This window comes from Haliotis cracherodii, unplaced genomic scaffold (assembly GCF_022045235.1).
Source record: "Haliotis cracherodii isolate W230 unplaced genomic scaffold, xgHalCrac1.p SCAF_1, whole genome shotgun sequence".
In the NCBI taxonomy this organism is placed as follows: Eukaryota; Metazoa; Mollusca; class Gastropoda; order Lepetellida; family Haliotidae; genus Haliotis; species Haliotis cracherodii.
The window spans coordinates 9,148,954-9,170,368 of NW_027266264.1; the positions used below are offsets into that span (position 1 = coordinate 9,148,954).

Consider the following 21,415-nt stretch of genomic DNA (forward strand, 5'->3'; position numbering starts at 1 on the left):
ACAAGTGACAAGTGACAAATTGTTTATTTTTGTCTCATCGGAGATACAGGTTGTGGGCATATATATTATTATAAAGGTACACTATAAAGTATCTCTGCCGATCACGATGTGGGTTGGTTATAAAAGACCATGCATAACAAACATACTTTACCAACATTTACAAAGCAACACAGTGCTAAACTTACAACTCTTCATTTTGCACATTTACAATAATTATACACGAATACATAACAATTATCTCCCTTTACTGATATATACAAAGAAAAACAATTTTGGATACATTATATATGCAAAATTGTATATTTTTATATATGTCATATATACAAACTTGTATATTTTTATCTCATCATTCCAAACTTGTATATGCTTTGGATATATCATCTTTCCAAAGCATATACAAGCTTGTATAAATGGATTTTTTTTTTTGCAGTGTTATAACATCGGGCAACCTTCACTGGTGGCTGCGACAGTATAGAGAGGCATAAACATAAACGAGACATCACTTCTGGACGGGCGAACTCCTTCATTCGTATTATATGGCGTCGTGTGTGTTAGTAGGTGCACGAAAATGTTGACAGAAGTATACTCATGGCCAGGTCCATGCCTGAACGCAGCCTAAGAACTGTAGAATGACTCCAGGGTAATGATGCGATAACAATGCATTGGGAACCTACTGTGAACCGTATGTAAACTAACCCTGCAGACAATGATTGACACCTGCCCGCAGGTCAAGGTTATAGATTATACAATGTAAACCGGTTATGTTGACTCACGTACTTGGTATCGCTCAATGCTGGGTCTAGCTATTCATTCAAGGTAAACAAGTATAGCAACATACACTGAGCTTTTGATAAGATTTGGGAGAAGGGTGATGATGTTATTCTTGCGTTTTTACTTGGTGGATGGCCAATAGAATGTATTATGGAACAGATACATGTGTGGGCAGAAGTAATAGTTAATGTAAGCCGCTGTATAAGGAAATGGCTATACCTGCTAAAAAACTTGTATGTTTATGCACATGTGTAAATATACCCCCAATTCATGTTTAACATGTAACATAATCATATCTGCATACTGTTATCTTCATTCAATTGGAGTAAATAATGAATATCTATCTCTGTATCCTACTCGTTCCACTCTGAACATACTCCGTAAGTACAATTTATCCTTCCTCTTTTTGGTTTGTTGTTTCACGCCGCACTCTTCCAATCTGCCAACTATATGACGGCGGTCTGTAAATAATCGAGTCTGGACCAGACAATGCAGCGATTGACAACATGAGCATCGATCTGCGCAATTGGGATACGATGACATGCATCACCCAAATCACCCGATCCCGTTAGTCGCCTCTTACAACAAGCATAATCGCATATTGCTGACGAACGCCACTGATATTGTGCGGAAACTGTGTGATATTGCTGGAATATTGCTAAAAGCGGCGTAAAACCATACTCACACACACTCACCTAACCCAGCTCACGTCAACTCTTTTGTAAGGTTTGATGATGTTGCCAGATCAAGATGTGTGCAGGAGACTTCTTGTAACCATGGTATTCATAGCTGAAATTAGTACATGTGTGAAGTGAGCGGGATATGACGGTTGGAGTTTCTTCTTCTGAACCATGTCGTGTTGTACAACTTTGGTGTGATCAGCTAGGTTTTCCAATATCTGGTGACTGGTTGTGTCAAGACAAAATGCAGTGCCTTTTTATGTTGTGTTGCATCGTCGAATTCTGGCATATAGTAAATCGTATGTTGTAGACCAGAGTCACCAGATACCTGCTTTGCGGCTGTTTTTATATGTAGGTCATAAACGTTTTTTTCCTATCGGAATTTCTGATATCTGATTTCGTTTATTTTGCTTCAGACTGTTTTGTTTTCCCGTTGAGAGGTTACATGACGCATCTGTTAGCTGTCTTACTTGTGTCCTTCCGCCAAGGCTGCTTTACCCTTGTTTGACATATTTAGTTTTTTCTTTCTCGCTCTTCTAGATTGTCATGAACGTACAGTTACAGGTATATATTTCACAGGAGAGTTTTGATGCAATAATGTACCGATAAATAATGACCCTCATCTAATTCTTGTCATATTTTTGGAATAAACTCATCATGTCATTCTACATGTCTTTCATGACCCACTCCAAAAAGACAAAATGCAAAGGCATTTTCATAAAACATCTATCACACAGATACTAAGATGTAGATTTAGTTTCTTTTTAGATTTATCACTTTAATTGTACTTTGTACTTTTTAGTAGTGTTTGCATAAGGTGTACTTGTTCTTTTATCATACCTCTATGTGAGAATGATGAGATCTGATTGGTCCACGTGATCTTAATAAAATAATGTGTATCCCGCCTTGGAGGGGAAAATATTTCTCTGCGGGGGAATAAATCTCTTATACCCCGCCACGAGCAAATCAGTCTTCTGAGAGACAGGATAAATCCTTTATCCGCCGCTTTTCAACCGCACGCTTTTTCCGAGTCAATGGAATAAAGCGACAAAACCCTTTCCATATATAATAGAAATTTCTACATAAAGCAGAGTCGATTGATCGATTCTGACTTTATCATGAGCGCAAGCTAACTTCAGCTCAATCGAACCTTACTTACTTTGGAGATTTAACGTGCGCTTTCCGACTGATGCGTATTTCGCACACGATCAATGGAACCCGGGGTACATGGGGTTTTATACCACGAGCCTCCTCGCCTTCGGGTCCTGTCATAAAACCTTACGCGGGACGCATAGAATCCCATGTACCCCGAATGATCCTGCAACAACTTATGATAGCTACCACTCACCCCACCTACATGTAAAATCTGGAAGTTTAAGGTCAGACAGGTTAATGTTGCTGATCCTACTCGAATCGGACAATTCTTATTGCAGCCACATGTAGCACGTTTTCCCTTGATAAGATCTAGAGACGCTACAGACGGGTAGGAAACAACCAGCAAATAACTTATATCTGAAACAAATATAGGATCACGCCGCCGGGTTTTTTTTTATATGTTTAGTTATATGTTACTGATTACATAAAATTTTAAAATAATTTCCGTGGACATAAATTTACACATGTTAAATGTATTTGCAACATAAAATTACACTTCCTCCCAACTCAGGTAAAAATGAATAACAAAATAAATGTAGTCAATAAACTGTAGATGTTTGGCAGAAACAAAATAATACTCGTGACATTGCTTGAGAAAAGCGTCAAGATCACGTGAACCAATCAGATCTCACCATTCAGACATGGTAAAAATATTATTCATGTTGGATTTGTTGAGTAGACTGCATTTTGACGCCTTGCGCAGGCTCTCGACAGTTTGGTCTGCTCAGCTAAAACAATTGCTTGGACTCGGTTCGCATGTCCCGCGGCTATATTCATCGTGACAGTTGTTTGCATGAGACGTCCGATCAGAACGCTGTAGATGCTCACTCACTTGTTGGTATAAAACTCAAGCTGTTGACAGGAGGAAGCCATGGAGAATAACATGGCACTCGTGTGTCTCTCCGTATTGATACCTGTAATCAGCGGTGAGATGAAAGTTGTGGACCTTACCTGGGCACACAGCGCGTCCACGATCTACTGGCCAGGTAACCCCGCCTTCAACTTCAGCATCATGTCAAGGGAGAAGCTCACCAACTATTGGTAAATATGACTACAGCTAAGTCCCATATTATACTTTATGGGATATATGTTTCTATTTTGTCTTTATGACAAGTATTCATTTGTTAATTCAACACCTCTGTTAACATGTAGATACGTGACCTCCATTTCTCCAGCAGTTTGAAAAGTTGACATTGTTCCCAGAGGTGAGGTGAAATGGGGTTCAACATCGCTTTTAAGCTTTAAGATAATTGAGCTGTTACATACATCTTGTCGCGGTCAAGTGACCGCACCGCTCGCCCGCTTTGATTGTCCGGTTAAGTCAGGCGGTTGTCGTTGTGTCATTGCATTCTTTGTTACAGTCCGTTTGACTCCAAATGAGAACGATGAATTGCAAAATAACTCGAAATCCAGAAAAAGTGTATGAAACATCTATACGGTACTTGACCATGAATACCCTGTACCCAACAAAATCTGAATTTTGTTTAATTTAAGACCCATGACGGATGAAGTTCTTAAAGAAACTATGATGTTTTTTTGTATAGAAATGTGTACATGACACGTAGGGGGACAAACCGTGGAAGGCACAGCGCAAGCACGGTCTGCACGTGCTACACAGTGACCGTGTTCATTCAGTGACAAGATGCGCTACTCAGCAGATGTTAAACAGTTGATGTTGAATGTGTATGATTTCTTTAGAAGTGAAGCAGAAAGAGCAAAGCCTTTTTATGCTATTAATAAATTCTTGAAACGAGCTACAAAAGCTCTTGGTATGTCCCCTCAGAAACTTAAAAATGTTGTTTGTCGACGAGATACAAATAGTCAGGCCAAGGAGGTAGGGAACATGTCAAAACCACGCAATGTTGATAAATTAGACAGTTTTCAGAGGGATCAAGTCAGACGTGCAATTGTTAAACTGCACTCAGAAAATAAGTACCTGTCCCTAAGAATTTTGAAGAAACACCTTGAAACTGACCATGATTTACGTGTTACAAAGTACAAACTATGGCAGCTGTTGCATACATTTGGTTACAAATACAAAAAGATAACTGGAGAAAATAGGGCTGTGGTGTGTGCACGGTCTGACATTGTTCGTCTCCGAAATCATTACCTTCGTACCATCAAGCAGAAACGTGAAGAAGGATATGAGCCCGTCTCCTTAGAAGAGACATGGGTAAATGCGTCACACACAGCCAGCAGTCAGTGGGTACCCAGTGGTGACTGTAAGGAGTCTGGTAGAAAGTTACCAATGGTAAAGGGTGAAAGACTCGTAGTTCTCCTTGCTGGTTCTGCTAGTCAGGGTTTTCTCCCAGACTGTGACCTCGTCTTTAGAGCCAAGGCCAAAGACAACAGGGACTACCACACAGAAATGAACGGCAATGTATTTCTGGAGTGGGTGAATGATAAATTAGTCCCTGCTTTGCCTACCAAGTTTCTCATTGTCATGGACAATGCACCGTATCATAGTGTGCAGGATCCAGAAAGCAAGACTCCAACCTCTAATAACCGTAAAGGAGACATGGTTACTTGGCTGCAACGGAGGAACATTACCTTTCCTTCTCGAGCGACGAAACCACAGCTCTATGAAATCATCAAAACTATGAAACCTGACCCCGTGTATAAAGTTGACAGTTACATCAAGGGTCAGGGTCACGCTGTCTTACGACTGCCACCTTATCACTGCGACCTGAATCCAATCGAGTTGGTATGGGGCATCGTCAAAGGTGACGTTGGACGATCGAACACAACGTTCAAATTACGAGACGTTGAACAACTCGTAAAGGAATCCCTTGGTCGGGTAACAGTAGAAACATGGAGGCGTTGTGTGGCCACAGTCGTTGACGAGATAGAGCCACGTTATTGGTCACGAGATGGAATACGGCCAGCAACAGTCCAACCTATAATAGTGGCAGTCGGTTCAGGCACCAGCAGTTCCGACGACGAGATTTATGGCATGAGCGAGTCAGATTGCGACTGAAATTATCATGAGACGGCCCCTCTAACGCTCTGTCATTTCCCCTACCACAGAACGTGCAGTGCATGCTTGCTTGCGCTGTGCCTTCCACGGTTTATCCCCCTACGTGTCATGTACACATTTCTATACAAAATTACATCATAGTTTCTTAAAGAACTTCATCCGTCATGGGTCTTAAAATAAACAAAATTCAGATTTTGTTGGGTACAGGGTATTCATGGTCAAGTACCGTATTGATGTTTCATACGCTTTTCTGGATTTCGAGTTATTTTGCAATTCATCGTTCTCATTTGGAGTCAAACGGACTGTAGACAAATAGTGACCCTCATATTTCATTCTCTTGTGATTTAATGGCACACTCTTACCATGTATTGACTTTTTGTATGTTATCTCATATATGTTTGCTGCCTTCTTCATTTGTTGAAAATGTTTTTGTGACAATGATTTAGGGGAATTATCCATATAGTAGACCAGGTAGGACCCAGGTTAGAATAGGTCTTCAGCAACCCATACTTGCCGTTAAAGGCAACTATGTTTGTCGTTAGAGGCGGCTAACGGGATCGGGTGGTCAGACTCGCTGACTTGGTTGGTGCGTGTCATTATATCTCAGTTGCGAAGATTGATGCTCATATATCAATCACTGGACTGTCTGGTCCAGACTCGATTATTTACAGTCCCCTGTCATATAGCTGGAATGTTACTGAGTGCGACGATACACAACAAACAAACATATATCTATGCAGTAACATATATTCTCATATATTTATGGCTACTTGTACAAGTCCGACTCATGTCGGTTTTATAGCGCTAGCCCACTGAGATACCACGCCGCAGTTTAACATGAATAGTGAACGGACATCAATAGGTCTTTACTTCAAAACGTAATTTTCAGTAACGTTGATGGTTGGTACTTTCAGGTATGAGAGTAACTGGTTTTCTACACCTGAGCACGGTGGCACCCACTTAGACGCCCCAGCCCATTTCTCCAAAGACAGTTGGAGGACACAAGAGATTCCAGCAGAGCGCCTGATCGGGCCAGCCGTTATACTTGATGTGACGTCACAAGCGAAAGCAGATCCGGATTACAGAGTCACCCAGGCCGATTTTGAGGCGTATGAAAGCAAACACGGTCGGATCCCCCACGGTGCCATCGTTATCATGAATTCTGGATGGGGATCTCGCTATCCAAACAAAACACGTGTCTTCAACAGTGATCAACCAGGAACCCCTTCCACCTTCCATTTCCCAGGTTACCATGAGGACGCCATTACCTGGTTGGTTGCTAATAGGAACGCCAGCATAGTCGGGGTTGACACTCCCTCCAACGACCATGGTCAGTCAACAGATTTCAAAGTGCACGTGATTCTGGGAGAGAATAACATTCCAGGATTAGAAAATGTTGCGCGCTTGGACCAAATTCCCGAGAAAGGGGCCACCATATTTGTTGGGTCCATCAAATTGTTCGATGGAAGCGGTGGTCCTGCCAGAATTCTGGCGACCTTTGATCAAGATGCAAAACCCTGTGATTGTGTATCTAGTAGTTCTAGCATAGCAACTTTTGTCGGTACTAGCGTTCTGAGCGTGTTGCTTGTTTCATGCATTGTTTAAGTGGACGTTGCCCAGTACAACAGCTTTGAATTCAATCTGATCATCACCAGCGGTGTAGCAAAACATATTGTTTACACTAACACAAAATCATGAAGCACAGATTGTGAGACGTATTGGTCTTTCCCTCATATCACTAAACTGCTGGGCAAAAGAAAGTATAAACTCATGTTTGATGGTGGCTGAAAAAAAACAAAAAACAAGAAATGGTTGGTCGATGGTTATGTATTTGACATTGTATCATTGTTATGTTTTGGGGTCACGGTTTCGGTGTTTCGCGACTGTTTTGAGCCTAGAAACGTTTTGATAACGTTTGTAATTTTTGTGTCAATTCCAATTTTTCAAGTTAATACTCTCTATTGCCCTGCAGTTTATTTGGATAATATTTGGAGATGCATTTTTTGTTTGTTCATGTGAGATAAACCTACCTACCTACCTACCTACCTACCTACCTACCTACCTACCCCGGCCGCGTCATACCAAAACACGTTTAAAGATGGTACTTGTTGTTACCCTGCATGGTGTTCGGCATTAAGGGGCTAAAACAAGGAGTGGTCGGCTCGGAGTCAGTATACTGTGTCTGAGTGGGGTATTCATGTTAAACTGCTGCATTGTATATCAGTGGGCTAGCACACGCACACGCGCATGCACGTCGCTATACAAGTACAATTATCTTGATCGCGACATATAAACCCCATTTCACCTCACCTCACCTCACCTCACCTCAACTACTTACCTAACTACTGTTTTACGTACCTACCGAAATACGTTCCTACATACGTACTTACCGACTTACCTATCTACGTACCTACGTACTTACCTATAAATAACATAACAATACTAATGAATGCTATTTCACATTATTCTTTGGCCTGTATGTACCGCTTACATCTACAGAAATAAACACAGATTTAATGTTTTAAAGTAACGTATTTCAAATGTTGTTTAGAATGTTACATTTAATGTTTCATGACATCGTGCCCCGACGGGATGGCTCGTTGTACAAGCTATGAACTGCCATTGCCCTGCCGCTATCGAAAACAGGTTGTGTTTTCGAGTCGGCCACCATCTTTTTTCCAAAACCCATACAGAATTTTGTTTTCGATCTGTAATCCTCATTCAAAGTTCACTTTCGATGAAACAAGGCATACATATTTGAAGGTACGTGGTAAAGGAGGGACTGGCATATAGCTCAATCTCTTTAATGTTCGTGATAGACCTGATGACAGTTTACATTAGTGTTTTATACTGTTGATCTGGCGTGGTTGCAACATGAAGGAATGTACTTTTATTATGCACAGTTCAATTGCCAGTACCGTACAAACGTGGTTAGGCCTTCTAATGCTTACATGGAATAAACGCCTACAGGGAATAATAGCTACAGAGTATGTTGTGTTAGTGCAGTGACTGTTTTACGCTTCCCCGCACACAGATGTTCTGTTCCACTCACTGTTCACTAATGTCCGTACTGTTAAAACAGTTTTAAATGTATTCACTGAAGACCTGGATACTCTCTACATGCATGACATGGTGAACCTGGCGCCAGAAGCCCCAGCCCTCCGACAGACAGGAAATCCATGACTTCATGTCCATCACCTGGGCTGATAACTATGCAAAGTTCTGCCATCATTTGATGACCGTGCAAAGTTCAGCCTTGGGATCTGGAACCAACACGACAACACTGGAACTCGGACAAATAACCAACTCGAGTGATGACTCTCATCTGGTGACCATGCAAAGTTCCGCCTTGTGATCTGGAACCACCACGACAACACTGGAACTCGGACAAATAACCAACTCGAGGGATGATACTCTCATCTGATGACCATGCGAAATTCCGCCTTGATATCTGGAACCGCCAAGACAACACTGGAACTCGGACAAATATCCAACTCGAGGGATGGCACTCTCATCTGATGACCATGCAAAGTTCCGCCTTGAGATCTGGAACCGCCAAGACAACACTGGAACTCGGACAAATATCCAACTCGAGGGATGGCACTCTCATCTGATGACCATGCAAAGTTCCACCTTGGGATCTGTAGCCAGCACGACAGCGCTGTAACTCGGACAAATAACCAACTCGAGGGATGACACTCTCATCTGATGACCATGCAAAGTTCCACCTTGGGATCTGTAGCCAGCACGACAGCACTGTAACTCGGACAAATAACCAACTCGAGGGATAGCACTATCATTTGATGACCATGCAAAGTTCCACCTTGAGATCTGGTGCCACCATGACAACACTGTACTTCGGTCAAATAACCAACTCTCATCTAAACAAGGTGGTACAGAGATCACACCCCAACATATTTGCTCTAGTCAAGGTGTTACAGAGGTTGGAGAAGAACAGGAACAGGTTAGCTCAGATTGTTCATGGTGCCCGCTCACACCGCGTAGGGAGACTTACATTGAGATTGACCAGAGGTTGTCCAGACTTAGGGACCAGTTCATAGCGTTGTGCTGCTGGACATTTAGTCAAGTTATCCTAGTGATTAGGACGTTCGTATGTGTGATCAATGTGTGGGTGAGTGAGTTGGGTTTAACGCCGCTTTTAACAGTATTCCAGTTATATCACGGCGTGTCAGCTTAATGTGGTAGGGAAGCCCGAAGTGATGCAGGTCCCAGACGTTTACCACTTCGGTGAAACCCACGAGCACGGGTATGGTGCTGACAAACCTAGAAACATAATCTGGGCGAACCGGGATTCGAAGACACAATCATAGGTTTCAGACTGACAGACAGACTGTTTATTCAGCATGCAAGACCATATGGTCCATAGTACAGTTCAGTTTTAACAGATACATAAAAATCGACGTGATCTTGAACATAGTATAATATATTCACCTGAGTCTAAATGCATGTTTCAAATACATTGCTGAAGGTTTGGCAACTTCTTCATTGGTAGAGGGGCGGTCGGGTCTAGTGGTTAAAGCATTCGCTCGTCACGCCGAAGACCCGGGTTCGATTCCCGACATGGGTACAATGTGTGAAGCCCATTTCTGGCGTGATATTGCCGTTATATTGCTGGAATATTGCTAAAAGCGGCGTAAAACCATATTCACTCACTCATTGGTAGAATTCAACACATTGATCATTAATTGATTGCCTTCGTATGTTATATATAAATTAGGTAGAAACTTTAATCTCAACGTTTTATATTTTTCACATATAAAAAGAACAGGAAACTCGTCTTGGTACAGTTAGAACACATACAATTTTCAAAATCACTATCCTTGGTTCTACGATATTTATTGACAAGGACGTTATGGAGAGATATTCTAAAATAACAAAGAGCTCTCAATGGTTGTAACAATTATTTAATACTAGCATAAAGCTTGAGAAAGGGCGAAGAGGAAACTAGTTGGTGTCAGTTTTGCTGAAATATGTCTAATAATCTTTGTTTAAATGTATGTAAAAGTAGTTTTTCATCACCTGTGTCTTATGAGATCCATACAAAGGGAAAATCCAGTATTACATAATATGCTTCTTACACCAGAGACCCAATTTGTTTTCCCTTCACCATCTAATTGCTTTAGCTTTTTGTAACATTGGGATGGGTACCTGTGAGCTTCTATTTTTCTTTTTTTTATCCAATATTTAACAACACTCAGCTGGCTTTGCACATGTTTACTACAGCGACCAGTTTCACCAATTACTGCCTTACTTGCCTTACGGCATAATTACCAATGCATAAAAAACTGCTTAAAATACAAAGTGTGAACTTTCTCAATGGATTCAAAATATTTAATGTCCGAGCAGTACAACAAAATGGGTAGAATTTTACCTTTAAATATCGAATTTGCTGTGGAAAATGAGATATATTTGTTTTCCTTGAATAATTTATAAGTACTTATAATAACTTGCAATTTTTAAATGTTTATCACGATATATCCAATTTTCATGCTTCGATACAATTCCACCATTTCTAAAAACAAAAACATTGGTTTTGTCAAGGTTTACCTCTAAACCCCACTTAATACAAAAGGACTGCAAGACATGAAGCTGTTTCTGCAAGCCTACCACATTGTAGGACAGCAGAGCAACATCATCTGCGAACAACAAAAGCATAATATCTATAATATCTTGCGTCACAAACACGCCATGATGAAAAAAAAGATTAATAAGACTGGGCTTAAGATGCAACCTTGACGAACACCACTGGAAGTAGTAAAACATAGGTTTCTGGCGTGCCCAAGGGACGCAACTCTGCACAATGAATCGCGGCGCCTTAGACGACTGAGCCACCAGTGCCCCCTATCAACTTAGTGACATATGGCATAAATTTATTAAAGTGACAATACACGTACAACATTATTTTCGTATTCTTCTCGACCCGTGAAGATCCGGGGTAGAATAGGTCTACAGCAACCCATGCTTGCGGTAAAAGGCGACTATGCTTGTCGTAAGAGGCGACTAACGGGATCGGGAGGTCAGGTTCGCGGACTTGGTTGATGATGGTCATCGATCCCAATTGCGTGGATCGATGTTCATGATATTAATCACTGGATTGTCTGGTCCAGACTTGATTATTTACAGACCGCCGTCATATAGCTGGAATATTGGTGAGTGCGGCGTTAACCAACCAACCAATCGTATTCTTCTCAGTGAGACAGTTTTATAAATGCGTCCGTCCGTCCTGCCTATGATGCTAAGGTGCACTTTAATAAGATATGATGATACTACCATGCACATATTGCCGTAGTTATACAAATACGCGGTTCTGATTGGATTCCTTGCACTGAAGTGGTAAACGTTTGAGACCTGCATCACTTCGGGCTTTCCTCCCACATAAAGCTGACACGCCGCGATATAACTGTAATACTGTTAAAAGCGGCGCAAAACCCAATTCACTCACTCACTCACTCTACATTTCAGGCAAGTTACCAACTCAATAATGTTTCAAAGTTACCGAAGCTTACGTACAATGTCTTGAAATAAGTGTCTGTTATGAAGAAATATTTTTTTACACAAAGGCTTGTGTCATCGATGCGAGAAACCGATCTGATAAACTGATCATGATCCGATAAATATGCAAATCAGATCGCCTAGCATGAACTTCTTTCTTGCTCCATACATCCTCTTTCCGAATAGACTATATTGACTAACGTTCCCAATACAAAATATGCTTAGATAGATGTTTCACAATATGTCGACGAGGCGGCAACCATGGCTGCATGCAATTTAGCTCACTATATGGATAAGTGGGCGGTTCACTCAAACACTGTCTTCATACGCCGTTTCTAAAGGTACTTCATTGAGTGAAATGACGTCTTAAACATCCATTTAAGAATTGCATTATATGACAAACAGATTTTGTCTGTCATTACCGTAAATATCATATATTAGGAATACATGATATCTATTATGATCGCCAAAGGCTCGATTTATACATGTTTAGTTCATGATATATGATTATATGATGTTTACTCGCCTAAATGTTCGCATAATACACTTTGTAATCTTAATATATGACATTCAAGCCAATTACTCAGATGATAATCTATATCCTCCACTTATTATTGTTGCAACATAGGACACAGACACACATACACAGACACAGACATACAGACACATACTCACACACACATATGTATATCTATATCTATCTATCCATCCATCCGTCCATATATATATTTAACACAAGTCTCGAATAATTATCATTCAATCCTGTGTATTTCAGTCTTTATAAGTTTCGAAATTGATCGGGTATATTCAACTGCTAAATCTTTGTAAATCTACGAATCGTTTCAGAGCCTTTTCATATTTTCTACTTGCATTTATATGTGATATTGATTTAGTTTTACGGAATTACTTCTAGCTTGCACAAATTGCGTAGATGATGCTCATGATGTCAATCACTAGATTGTCTGGTCCAGACAGGATTATTTACAGACCGCCATCATGCAGCTGGACGATTGCTGAGTGCGGCGTTAAACAACAAAAAAGAATTTTAGCTTGCAAGTATTTTCCACGTGCAGCATCACAATTCTTGCCGAACCATGCACGATCTGAACGCCTTTTTCTCATCTTGTTGTGACATCTTCGATCAGGGCAAAATGTATTTACAGCTGCCTGGTTGTAAAACACAATTAATTTCGGCAACAGTTTTGTTTCGTAATTTGGGCTCACAGTTATTTTCAGTAAGTAGACTCATCAAGTATGTTTTGTATTTCTCGTATATCATATCAATATGATAACTAATTAAAATACTCATCTTTATAACAAGTATTCCACCTCCTGTGTTTGATCCTATCAATGCTATTTGTCTTATCACACTTTTCTAAATATTTTCAAAACACTTTGTTTGTTTGTTGTTTAATGTCGCACTCAGCAATATTCCAGCTATATTGGGTCGGGGATTTTGGGGGTGGGGGGTGTCATGGGTGGCCCAGTCGTTTGAGGCGCCGTGATTCGCTGTGCAGAGTTGCATCCCTTGGGCACGCCAGAAACCTATGGTTGTGGGTTCGAATCCCGGTTCGCCCCGATTATGTCTCTAGGTTTGTCAACACCATACCCGTGCTCGTGGATTTCACTGAAGTGGTAAAAGTCTGAGACTTGCATCACTTCGGGCTTTCCTCCCACATTAAGCTGACATGCCGCGATATAACTGGAATACTGTTAAAAGCGGCGTTAAACCCAACTCACTCACTCACGCTATATGATTGGATTTAGGGCCAATGTAGCTCGAGAAACGTCATATTACGGTTCTACAACATTTCAGGAAAGTTAACAACTCATTAATGTTTCAAAGTTACCGAAGCGTACGTAAACAGTCTTGACATATTTATTTTTTATATTGAGGCATGTGTCATCGCTGCGAGACGTCGGTCTGTAAATAATCGAGTGAGTGTGACATAGGTGTATTATCAAAATTCGCCGTCATTCGTTTGAAGTTCAAACATGGCATAAGAAGGTCGAGAAGCGCAGTAACATCTTTACTAATCTCATCATATTTCACAATATAAAATATTAATTACACCATGTTAAAGCTGAGATGATTGGGGTCTGAAGTCTGGGACCATATTTAGTCCAGGCAATCTTGGCCATTTTTTTCACTCAACTTGTACAAATTGCAACATTATTTATTTCACCACAATGCATCTCTACAAGGTCCTAAAAACAACATAACTAGTCCCAACAATCCCAGTTTGGGAAATATGTCTAAATTGTATAATCCAATATGGCCACCAATTATCAATATGTCTTCCATACTCAGGTGAGGTTCAATATTTTGATGAAAAAAGAATGTGTTGCATTGCGAAATATACATATTATGTTTTCAAAAGGATATTCACAAATACTGAACGTTTTCGACTATTGACAAATCTAAAAAAAATCCAGATGGCCGACAAGTTTCCTAAATGTGTGTAAAGATTGTTGAATCTTTTAACTCTAAAACAGTGTGCTAGGACTTATATGCATATAACTTGTCATACTAACTCACTGATGTATAGTTAACACTTATAGATTGGAAACTCCGTCACCAGAGACCCCTGGTCGCCAAAATTACAATATGGCCGCCACGAGATTGATGGATAGACATCGAATATCAATACGCTGTTGGTCTTTGGTGACATATTTGAGTGATCTGAACTTCTACATTGGGGTAGACAGACACAAGGACGCATGTAGAATACTCAATCGTTTGCATAAATCCCATATAACCACCAACTATCAATATTTATTTCTTAAATAACATGTTTTGGCGAGTTCAAATATCAATGTTGATTGTTATTGTCTGTATCTACTTATTACCATGACAACACACACTTTAACATGGTTTTTTTCATTCATATAAGTACTAGTTGGAAAAACGTATGACCACATGAGGTCCAAATTGTTTGATAGGCATTACTTAGAAGTTGACGGATGACACGATAGACACAATTTTATGGATAACAACTTCTTTAATACTGTGAAAAGAGAACCTACTATGAACTCATCAAACAATCATCACTTATCCTGTTTGTTGGCTTCATGTACCTATTGGCCTCCACCTCCGACTGGACCCTAGTGGAATGGTTCATGCCATAAAAGTCTAGCAACCGAACACTAATTAAGACGGGCCGACCTTGTATTTACGGTCTGGTGAACACAGCTCAATGGCCGCTCATTAACTCACATTTCACATCTCACTGTTTTGTTTTATCTCACTATTCATTTGATAAATTTGTCAAATTCAACTGGAACCCGGTCCCGTGTTACACGCGTGGCACACGCGATGCACACCCGTTGCACACCCGTGTCCAACGGGTGCTCACCCCGTGTGCAACCTGTTGAGCACCCGTGTCACATGCGTGTTACACGCGTTCTCAACGCGTGTAAGGGGAATGAACTTTTAGGCAGTAGTGTATGTGTTCTCTGTCCATCGTGTTGTGACAGCATCATCCCCTTGTTGTCAACACCTACTATTGTTATCCCACTCATGTATGCAATTGTTGTTACTGTTAGTCCTCTACTGTTCTAATCTTTATTTCACATACTGAAGAGGCCACAGGCCTTTAGTACAATTTGAAGAATAATTTATACAGTTTTATACAATTTATGTACATATCTCACCAGATCACCTCACGTCATTCCACCTCGCATTTCAACGCAGTCACATAATTTCACACATACAGTACAATACCATACCCTGTAATTTCATAATTTCTATATTACCATATCACAACTTGTCATATCATACAACATATTCTATAACATCATATCATATTGTATCATTATTATAAGATCATACTATATAGTATTATTTCATATAACATTATCATAACATACTATACATACCATCGTACCATATATCATAACTATATTGTATCACATTTCAACATGTCATATCACACAACACATTAGCAATGTCATAGCTTGTCCCATCATATCTTATCATATCATACCATATAATGCCATGTCATTCCATGCCAATTTATTTCATATAAATCAATCAATATTTATTCATCACTGGAAGACCGAAAGCCATATAATATGTACACTAAAAACAGTATTTACACAATTTCTATAATACACATAATATATTGCATCATATCCCCTCATGTATCATATCACACAACAACACTTCATATCATATCACATCATGTCATGTCACATCATATCATTTCATATACATATAACTATACTTAACCATTTGTAATATCACGTCCCACAATATCATATGACAGCCTAGTAGTTTAATACCATTTCTAACTCTTTTGTTTGTAGTTTATTCAGATGGCAAATATCTATAAATATGTACTTAATGTATATACACAATAGTTTCCTAATACCAAGCAGCTAAGATTATTCTTTCATAAGGTTCTGTCGGTATAAAGAGGCATAATATATGTACATGGAAACATTTTGTAAGATACTTCTTTTTGTGTTTGACAGCAGTGTAACAAATTTAATAATATTAGGGTACCTGTAATAATAAGCTTGCAGGTATTTTTCTCTAAGGTGTAAATACACTGGACATACAAGTAAGAAATGAAATTCATCTTCTACTGAGTTTAAATTACATAGATTACAGATTCTTTCTTCACGAGGAATGTTTACATAGCGCCCTGTTTCTATTCTACTGTTAATCCTCCACCTACTATATATATTCTGTACTATGTCCCTCATTCAGTCTTGCTTGACAACGGTATAAGAATCTATACCGAAACGTCGCTTTTCACAGTATTAAAGAAGTTATTATCCATAAAATTGTGTCTATCTTCCCAAACCACTTGTTTCACAAAAAGTCGATAAGCTATCTCCCTTGTAGTTCATTTGCGGAAATCCAATATAACCCCCAAATACCAATATTTAAGGAAACACGTTTGATCCACTGCTCATTCAGATACATGATTGTGTGATTCAAGATCCTTAGTAGTGATGAACAGTGAATGCTGTAGCTTGAGGATGCAAGGTCATAATATACATGCCCCTCGAAAGTCTCAGCAGCTTTGTCAGCTTGTACCATGGCATTCCCCGCACACAGCACTGCAAGTGAGACCATATTTCGGCAAGTGCATCTTCTTGTGTAACGATATTTTTTATAATTACAGGGGAGTGCTGAAGGTGCTTCTGGCCGATCTGCCAGTTAACATCAGCAAGTGCTGCCTTACTGGCCTGATTCAAACAATGCTAGGTGACAACAGAGTTGAACAGTGCTAGAAGGTAGATCTTGTTTTGTACTGGTGTGACAGTTTATTTACATGTTAATTCGATCGAAGAAAGAAGCATTCTTGAACAACGCAAAAAAAAACCCAGCACTTCATTGCCCATCTGGATGACAAACTGGATAGACCTGGATGCAGTTTTGTACATGCGAAACAGGCGAAGATTATCTTGGGTGTTTATATGGCGGATGTAAGGTGGAAGGACTCAGACCGCAGATTGCAATCAGATGAGCGTCAGATGACTGTTAATTATCGGACACTCATCAGATTACCGTCAGACACGTCGGACGCTGACCTGATAGTCGACAAACACAAATCGGATTCATCGGAGTGTGATACGGTACTCTTCGGTGGGTTATCGGAAGTAAAAAACTTTGCATCCGATGAGTGACCGATGAGCCACAATTCTTTGTGGAATGGGGGTTTAAAGCATTCGCTCGTCGCGCCGAAGATCCGGGTTCGAATCCCGACATGTGTACAATGTCACTGTGAAGCCCATTTTTGGTGCCCCCGCCGTGATATTGCTGTAATATTGCTAAAAACGTCGTAAAACCATACTCACTCACTCATTTATGCAAGATACCTCGTAAAACCTCAGATGCCAGGGAGGTTCAGGACGCGACACGTGCTCCTATGAAATAAAACAATTAGTCGTTCGGTCCTTTGTTAAGCGGAAAGGCATGTTTGTAATACCAATGTATATTGTGCTGATGTCATGAAGCAAAGGGGTCGTCCGATGTTTAGAAACGTGTTAGGAAGGGAAAATATAATCCGTTCAATGTTGCTTTAGAGTGCCCAACCAAGTTGACCCAGGCCAAGTTGTCTGAATAGAGGAGGTGAACTCAAGCTCCAGCACAAGCTCCGGACTGAGTGAATAATTGGTAAACCAATTAACTAGGTTGAAGTATGTGAAAACGTGTGCGTGCGTGTGTGTTTTAAAAAGGGCCATGTTTAAACGTTTTTTGGTATGATACGGCTGGGGATCAAACCACCAACCTTCCGGTCAATCAACTAGGCCACACAGGCGGTCGTGTTTCAATGTATTTCAACACCTCATGAGCGTGTGTCATAGAAATCTGACGTTTGCTCGTTTGTTGTTTAACGTTTTGTAAAATAACCGTGTCTGGACAAGACAATACAATGATTGACATCATGAGCATCTATCTACGCAGCTGGGATACGATGACATGCATCAACCAAGCAAGCGAGTCTGGCGACCCGATCCCTTTAGTCGCCTCTTAAGAGAAGCATAGTCGCCTATTACGGCAAGCATTGGTTCTGAAGAACTCCGCTGATATTGTGCGGAAACTGTGTGATTTGCTACAACCTGTCCTTGCCAGAACGTTGTAACATTTTATAAGTAAAGAACCCACTTGGATGCTATTCTATGAACCGCCTTTCTTGAGTTACGCTGTCATTGTATTAAACCGTGATTTCGGGAGCAAACTGTCACGACGGAGCATGGGTTGCTGCATGTACTGGCTTGAAATGTATGTATAATTTTATAAGGTCATTTACAGTGGACATGGTTGTATTCGTCCTCGAACATTAGTGAGTTGGTCTCGTCACACCCCTCTCCTTTTATGTGGTATTTGACAGAACAGACGCCCCCTGGCGTTATTTAGTAGGACCGTACCCAGAAACACTGGTTGTGACCATACATCCTGTAGCTGCTATTGTCTTGCGTTACAAGCCCCTGTGGGCGATATCAACAACATTGCTAGTTGAAAAACTCACTGACACGCCAAAGAAAGCCATAAAAAATGCGTCCCTTTTGCACATCAGAAACCAATGATTCTGGGTTCGATTCCCGGTTCGCCCCGATTATGTTTCTAGGTTTGACAGCACCATACCCGTGCTCGTGGGTTTCACCGAAGTGGTAAACGTCTAAGACCTGCATCACTTCGGGCTTTCCTCCCACATTAAGCTGACACGCCGTGATATCACTGGAATACTGTTAAAAGCGGCGTTAAACCCTACCCACTCACTCATTCCTACAGAATGGGATCCTACATTATAATTTGTAGCAGCCCCACGAAGGGTACATAGTCTGGAAGTTAATTTAAGGTAACGACGTTTACTACAATATGTGAAAAACTATTGGGCCTACTCCAGTCAAAGTTGGTATGAGATTATTAAACAGTCATACATAACTGGATATTACATTTAAAGACAATCGGTGCTTGAATAAAAAATCTGTCTCTTTAGCTATCACTATATTTCATCAACAACCAGACCTGTCGTCACGGGTGGAACAAGCATTCATTGTAACAGCCATCTGCATAATGCTACCCCTGCGTCACAGGGCCATATGACACAGTTGAACCAATCAACACAACTCGAAAGGTCGAGAAATGTGAGGACGGGCGTTGTCATGTTGATAGGTAATGCCTGGGCCATGACGACGCAAAAACGGTAGAACAAAAGGGTCGATGATCTCGTCGCGGTAGCGCTGTCCATTGAGATTTCCCTCTACCTCTATCAAACGGGTCTTCTGTGTTGCTGTAATCCCACCCACCCCATACCATAACGCTGCCGCCCCCGAACCGATCTTCTTCCATGACACAATGATTGACGTAACGCTCACATCGACGTCGGTACACTCGAATCCGACCATCGCTGTGGCTGAGGTGAAAACGAGACTCGTCATTGAATACAACTTGTCACCACTGCATGGCCGTCAAGCGTAAACGCTGTCTGCACCATTGTAGACGGTGGTTTCCCGTCAAAATGGGACGTCTGGTGGGTCTTCTGGCGACAATCCCTGCACATCTGAGGCGACGACGTACGGTTTGTGAAGATATTCGTCGAAGGCCAGGGATGCTTCTTGCAGTCACTGTTGCTGGGTGGAATCGATTTCGTAGGTGTGTTGTTCGAATCCAGTTGTCTTGTCGATTATTGGTTACGTGTGTGCTACTCCGAGGATGGTCTCTGACTGCATTCGTCTGTTGCCAACGTTGCCATAAACACCAAATAGTGTTTCTGTGGACGTTAAATTGTCTTGCAACATCACATTGACTCGATCCTGCTTCAAGCATACCCATGGCTCGCAGATGCTCATTTTCGGACAGGCGTGGCATTTCGTAATGTTGAATAATTTCGTAATTTTGTTGTTTCTGAGTGGTTGTTGTCAGCACGATGCTAAACAATGTATATGGAATCCCGTTAAGGCACATGTTTTTATACCCATCCTTGGGTAGTGAAATGCATGGGGCTTGCATAAAAGTCAACTTTTGCATGGAATGCATGCTTTTCTGTAGCAGTTGCGTTTTTGTGACTTGATTCCATACATGTACTACAATATTGAAAACCAAACTTTACTTGTTTGAAAAATACACTAAATTATTGGTGTCACAGGAACCCTTGTTGTTGAGTATATTATATTGCTCTAGGATATAAAAATTCAATGTATACCAGCTAGCAGTGACATACAGAGACAATCCACTTCCATGTCTTGATTTTTAACCTTGTGTTATTACCATATATACGGGGGGTCGTGCATATGTATTGATGTTTGATGTTTAACGCCGCTCTCAGTGTATGTAGCATAATCCATAACACTCACGCTTACTTATTTAAATGTGTGTGTGTGAGAGAGAGAGAGAGAGGGGGGGGGGGAGAGAGAGAGAGAGAGAGAGAGAGAGAGAGAGAGAGAGACGGCGGTCTGTAAATAATCGAGTCTTCTTTGTTGAGTCAAAGGGAGACACGTCACAGTGATGTCTACAATCTAATAAATTGGCAGTGTATCAAGCATAATCATCAACACTCTCACGATTACGTGTATGTATATATGTATGTTTGTGTGTATATGTTTGTGTGCGTGCGTGCGTTATACTTTATAAATAATACTTCTGCCTTTCATTTCCTATATGCCTCAGTGGAATGTGGGCAGGGGAGGTGTTGCTTGTCAGTTGACAAGGGATTCAGATATCCGGAAACTCGTTTATCCGGACAATATTTGCGAAAACGCATGTGTCCAGATGAGAGAGTTTCGACTGTACATGTATTTCGATGTCTTTTCTTAACGGGTTCTACAATACCTCCAGATTTACTACTGATTTAAGTAACTC

The 21,415-nt window shown here is 40.7% G+C and overlaps 1 protein-coding gene across 1 annotated transcript; it reads left to right on the forward strand.

Moving 5' to 3' along the window:
* The first annotated feature begins 3,489 nt into the window (after nt 1-3,489).
* LOC139459467 (isatin hydrolase-like) lies at nt 3,490-7,361 on the forward strand. Its single transcript, XM_071240911.1, has 2 exons — nt 3,490-3,647; nt 6,498-7,361. The coding sequence occupies exons 1-2, from the start codon at nt 3,490-3,492 to the stop codon at nt 7,186-7,188; spliced, it is 849 nt and encodes a 282-aa protein (XP_071097012.1). The 3' UTR covers nt 7,189-7,361.
* The last annotated feature ends 14,054 nt before the right edge of the window (nt 7,362-21,415 follow it).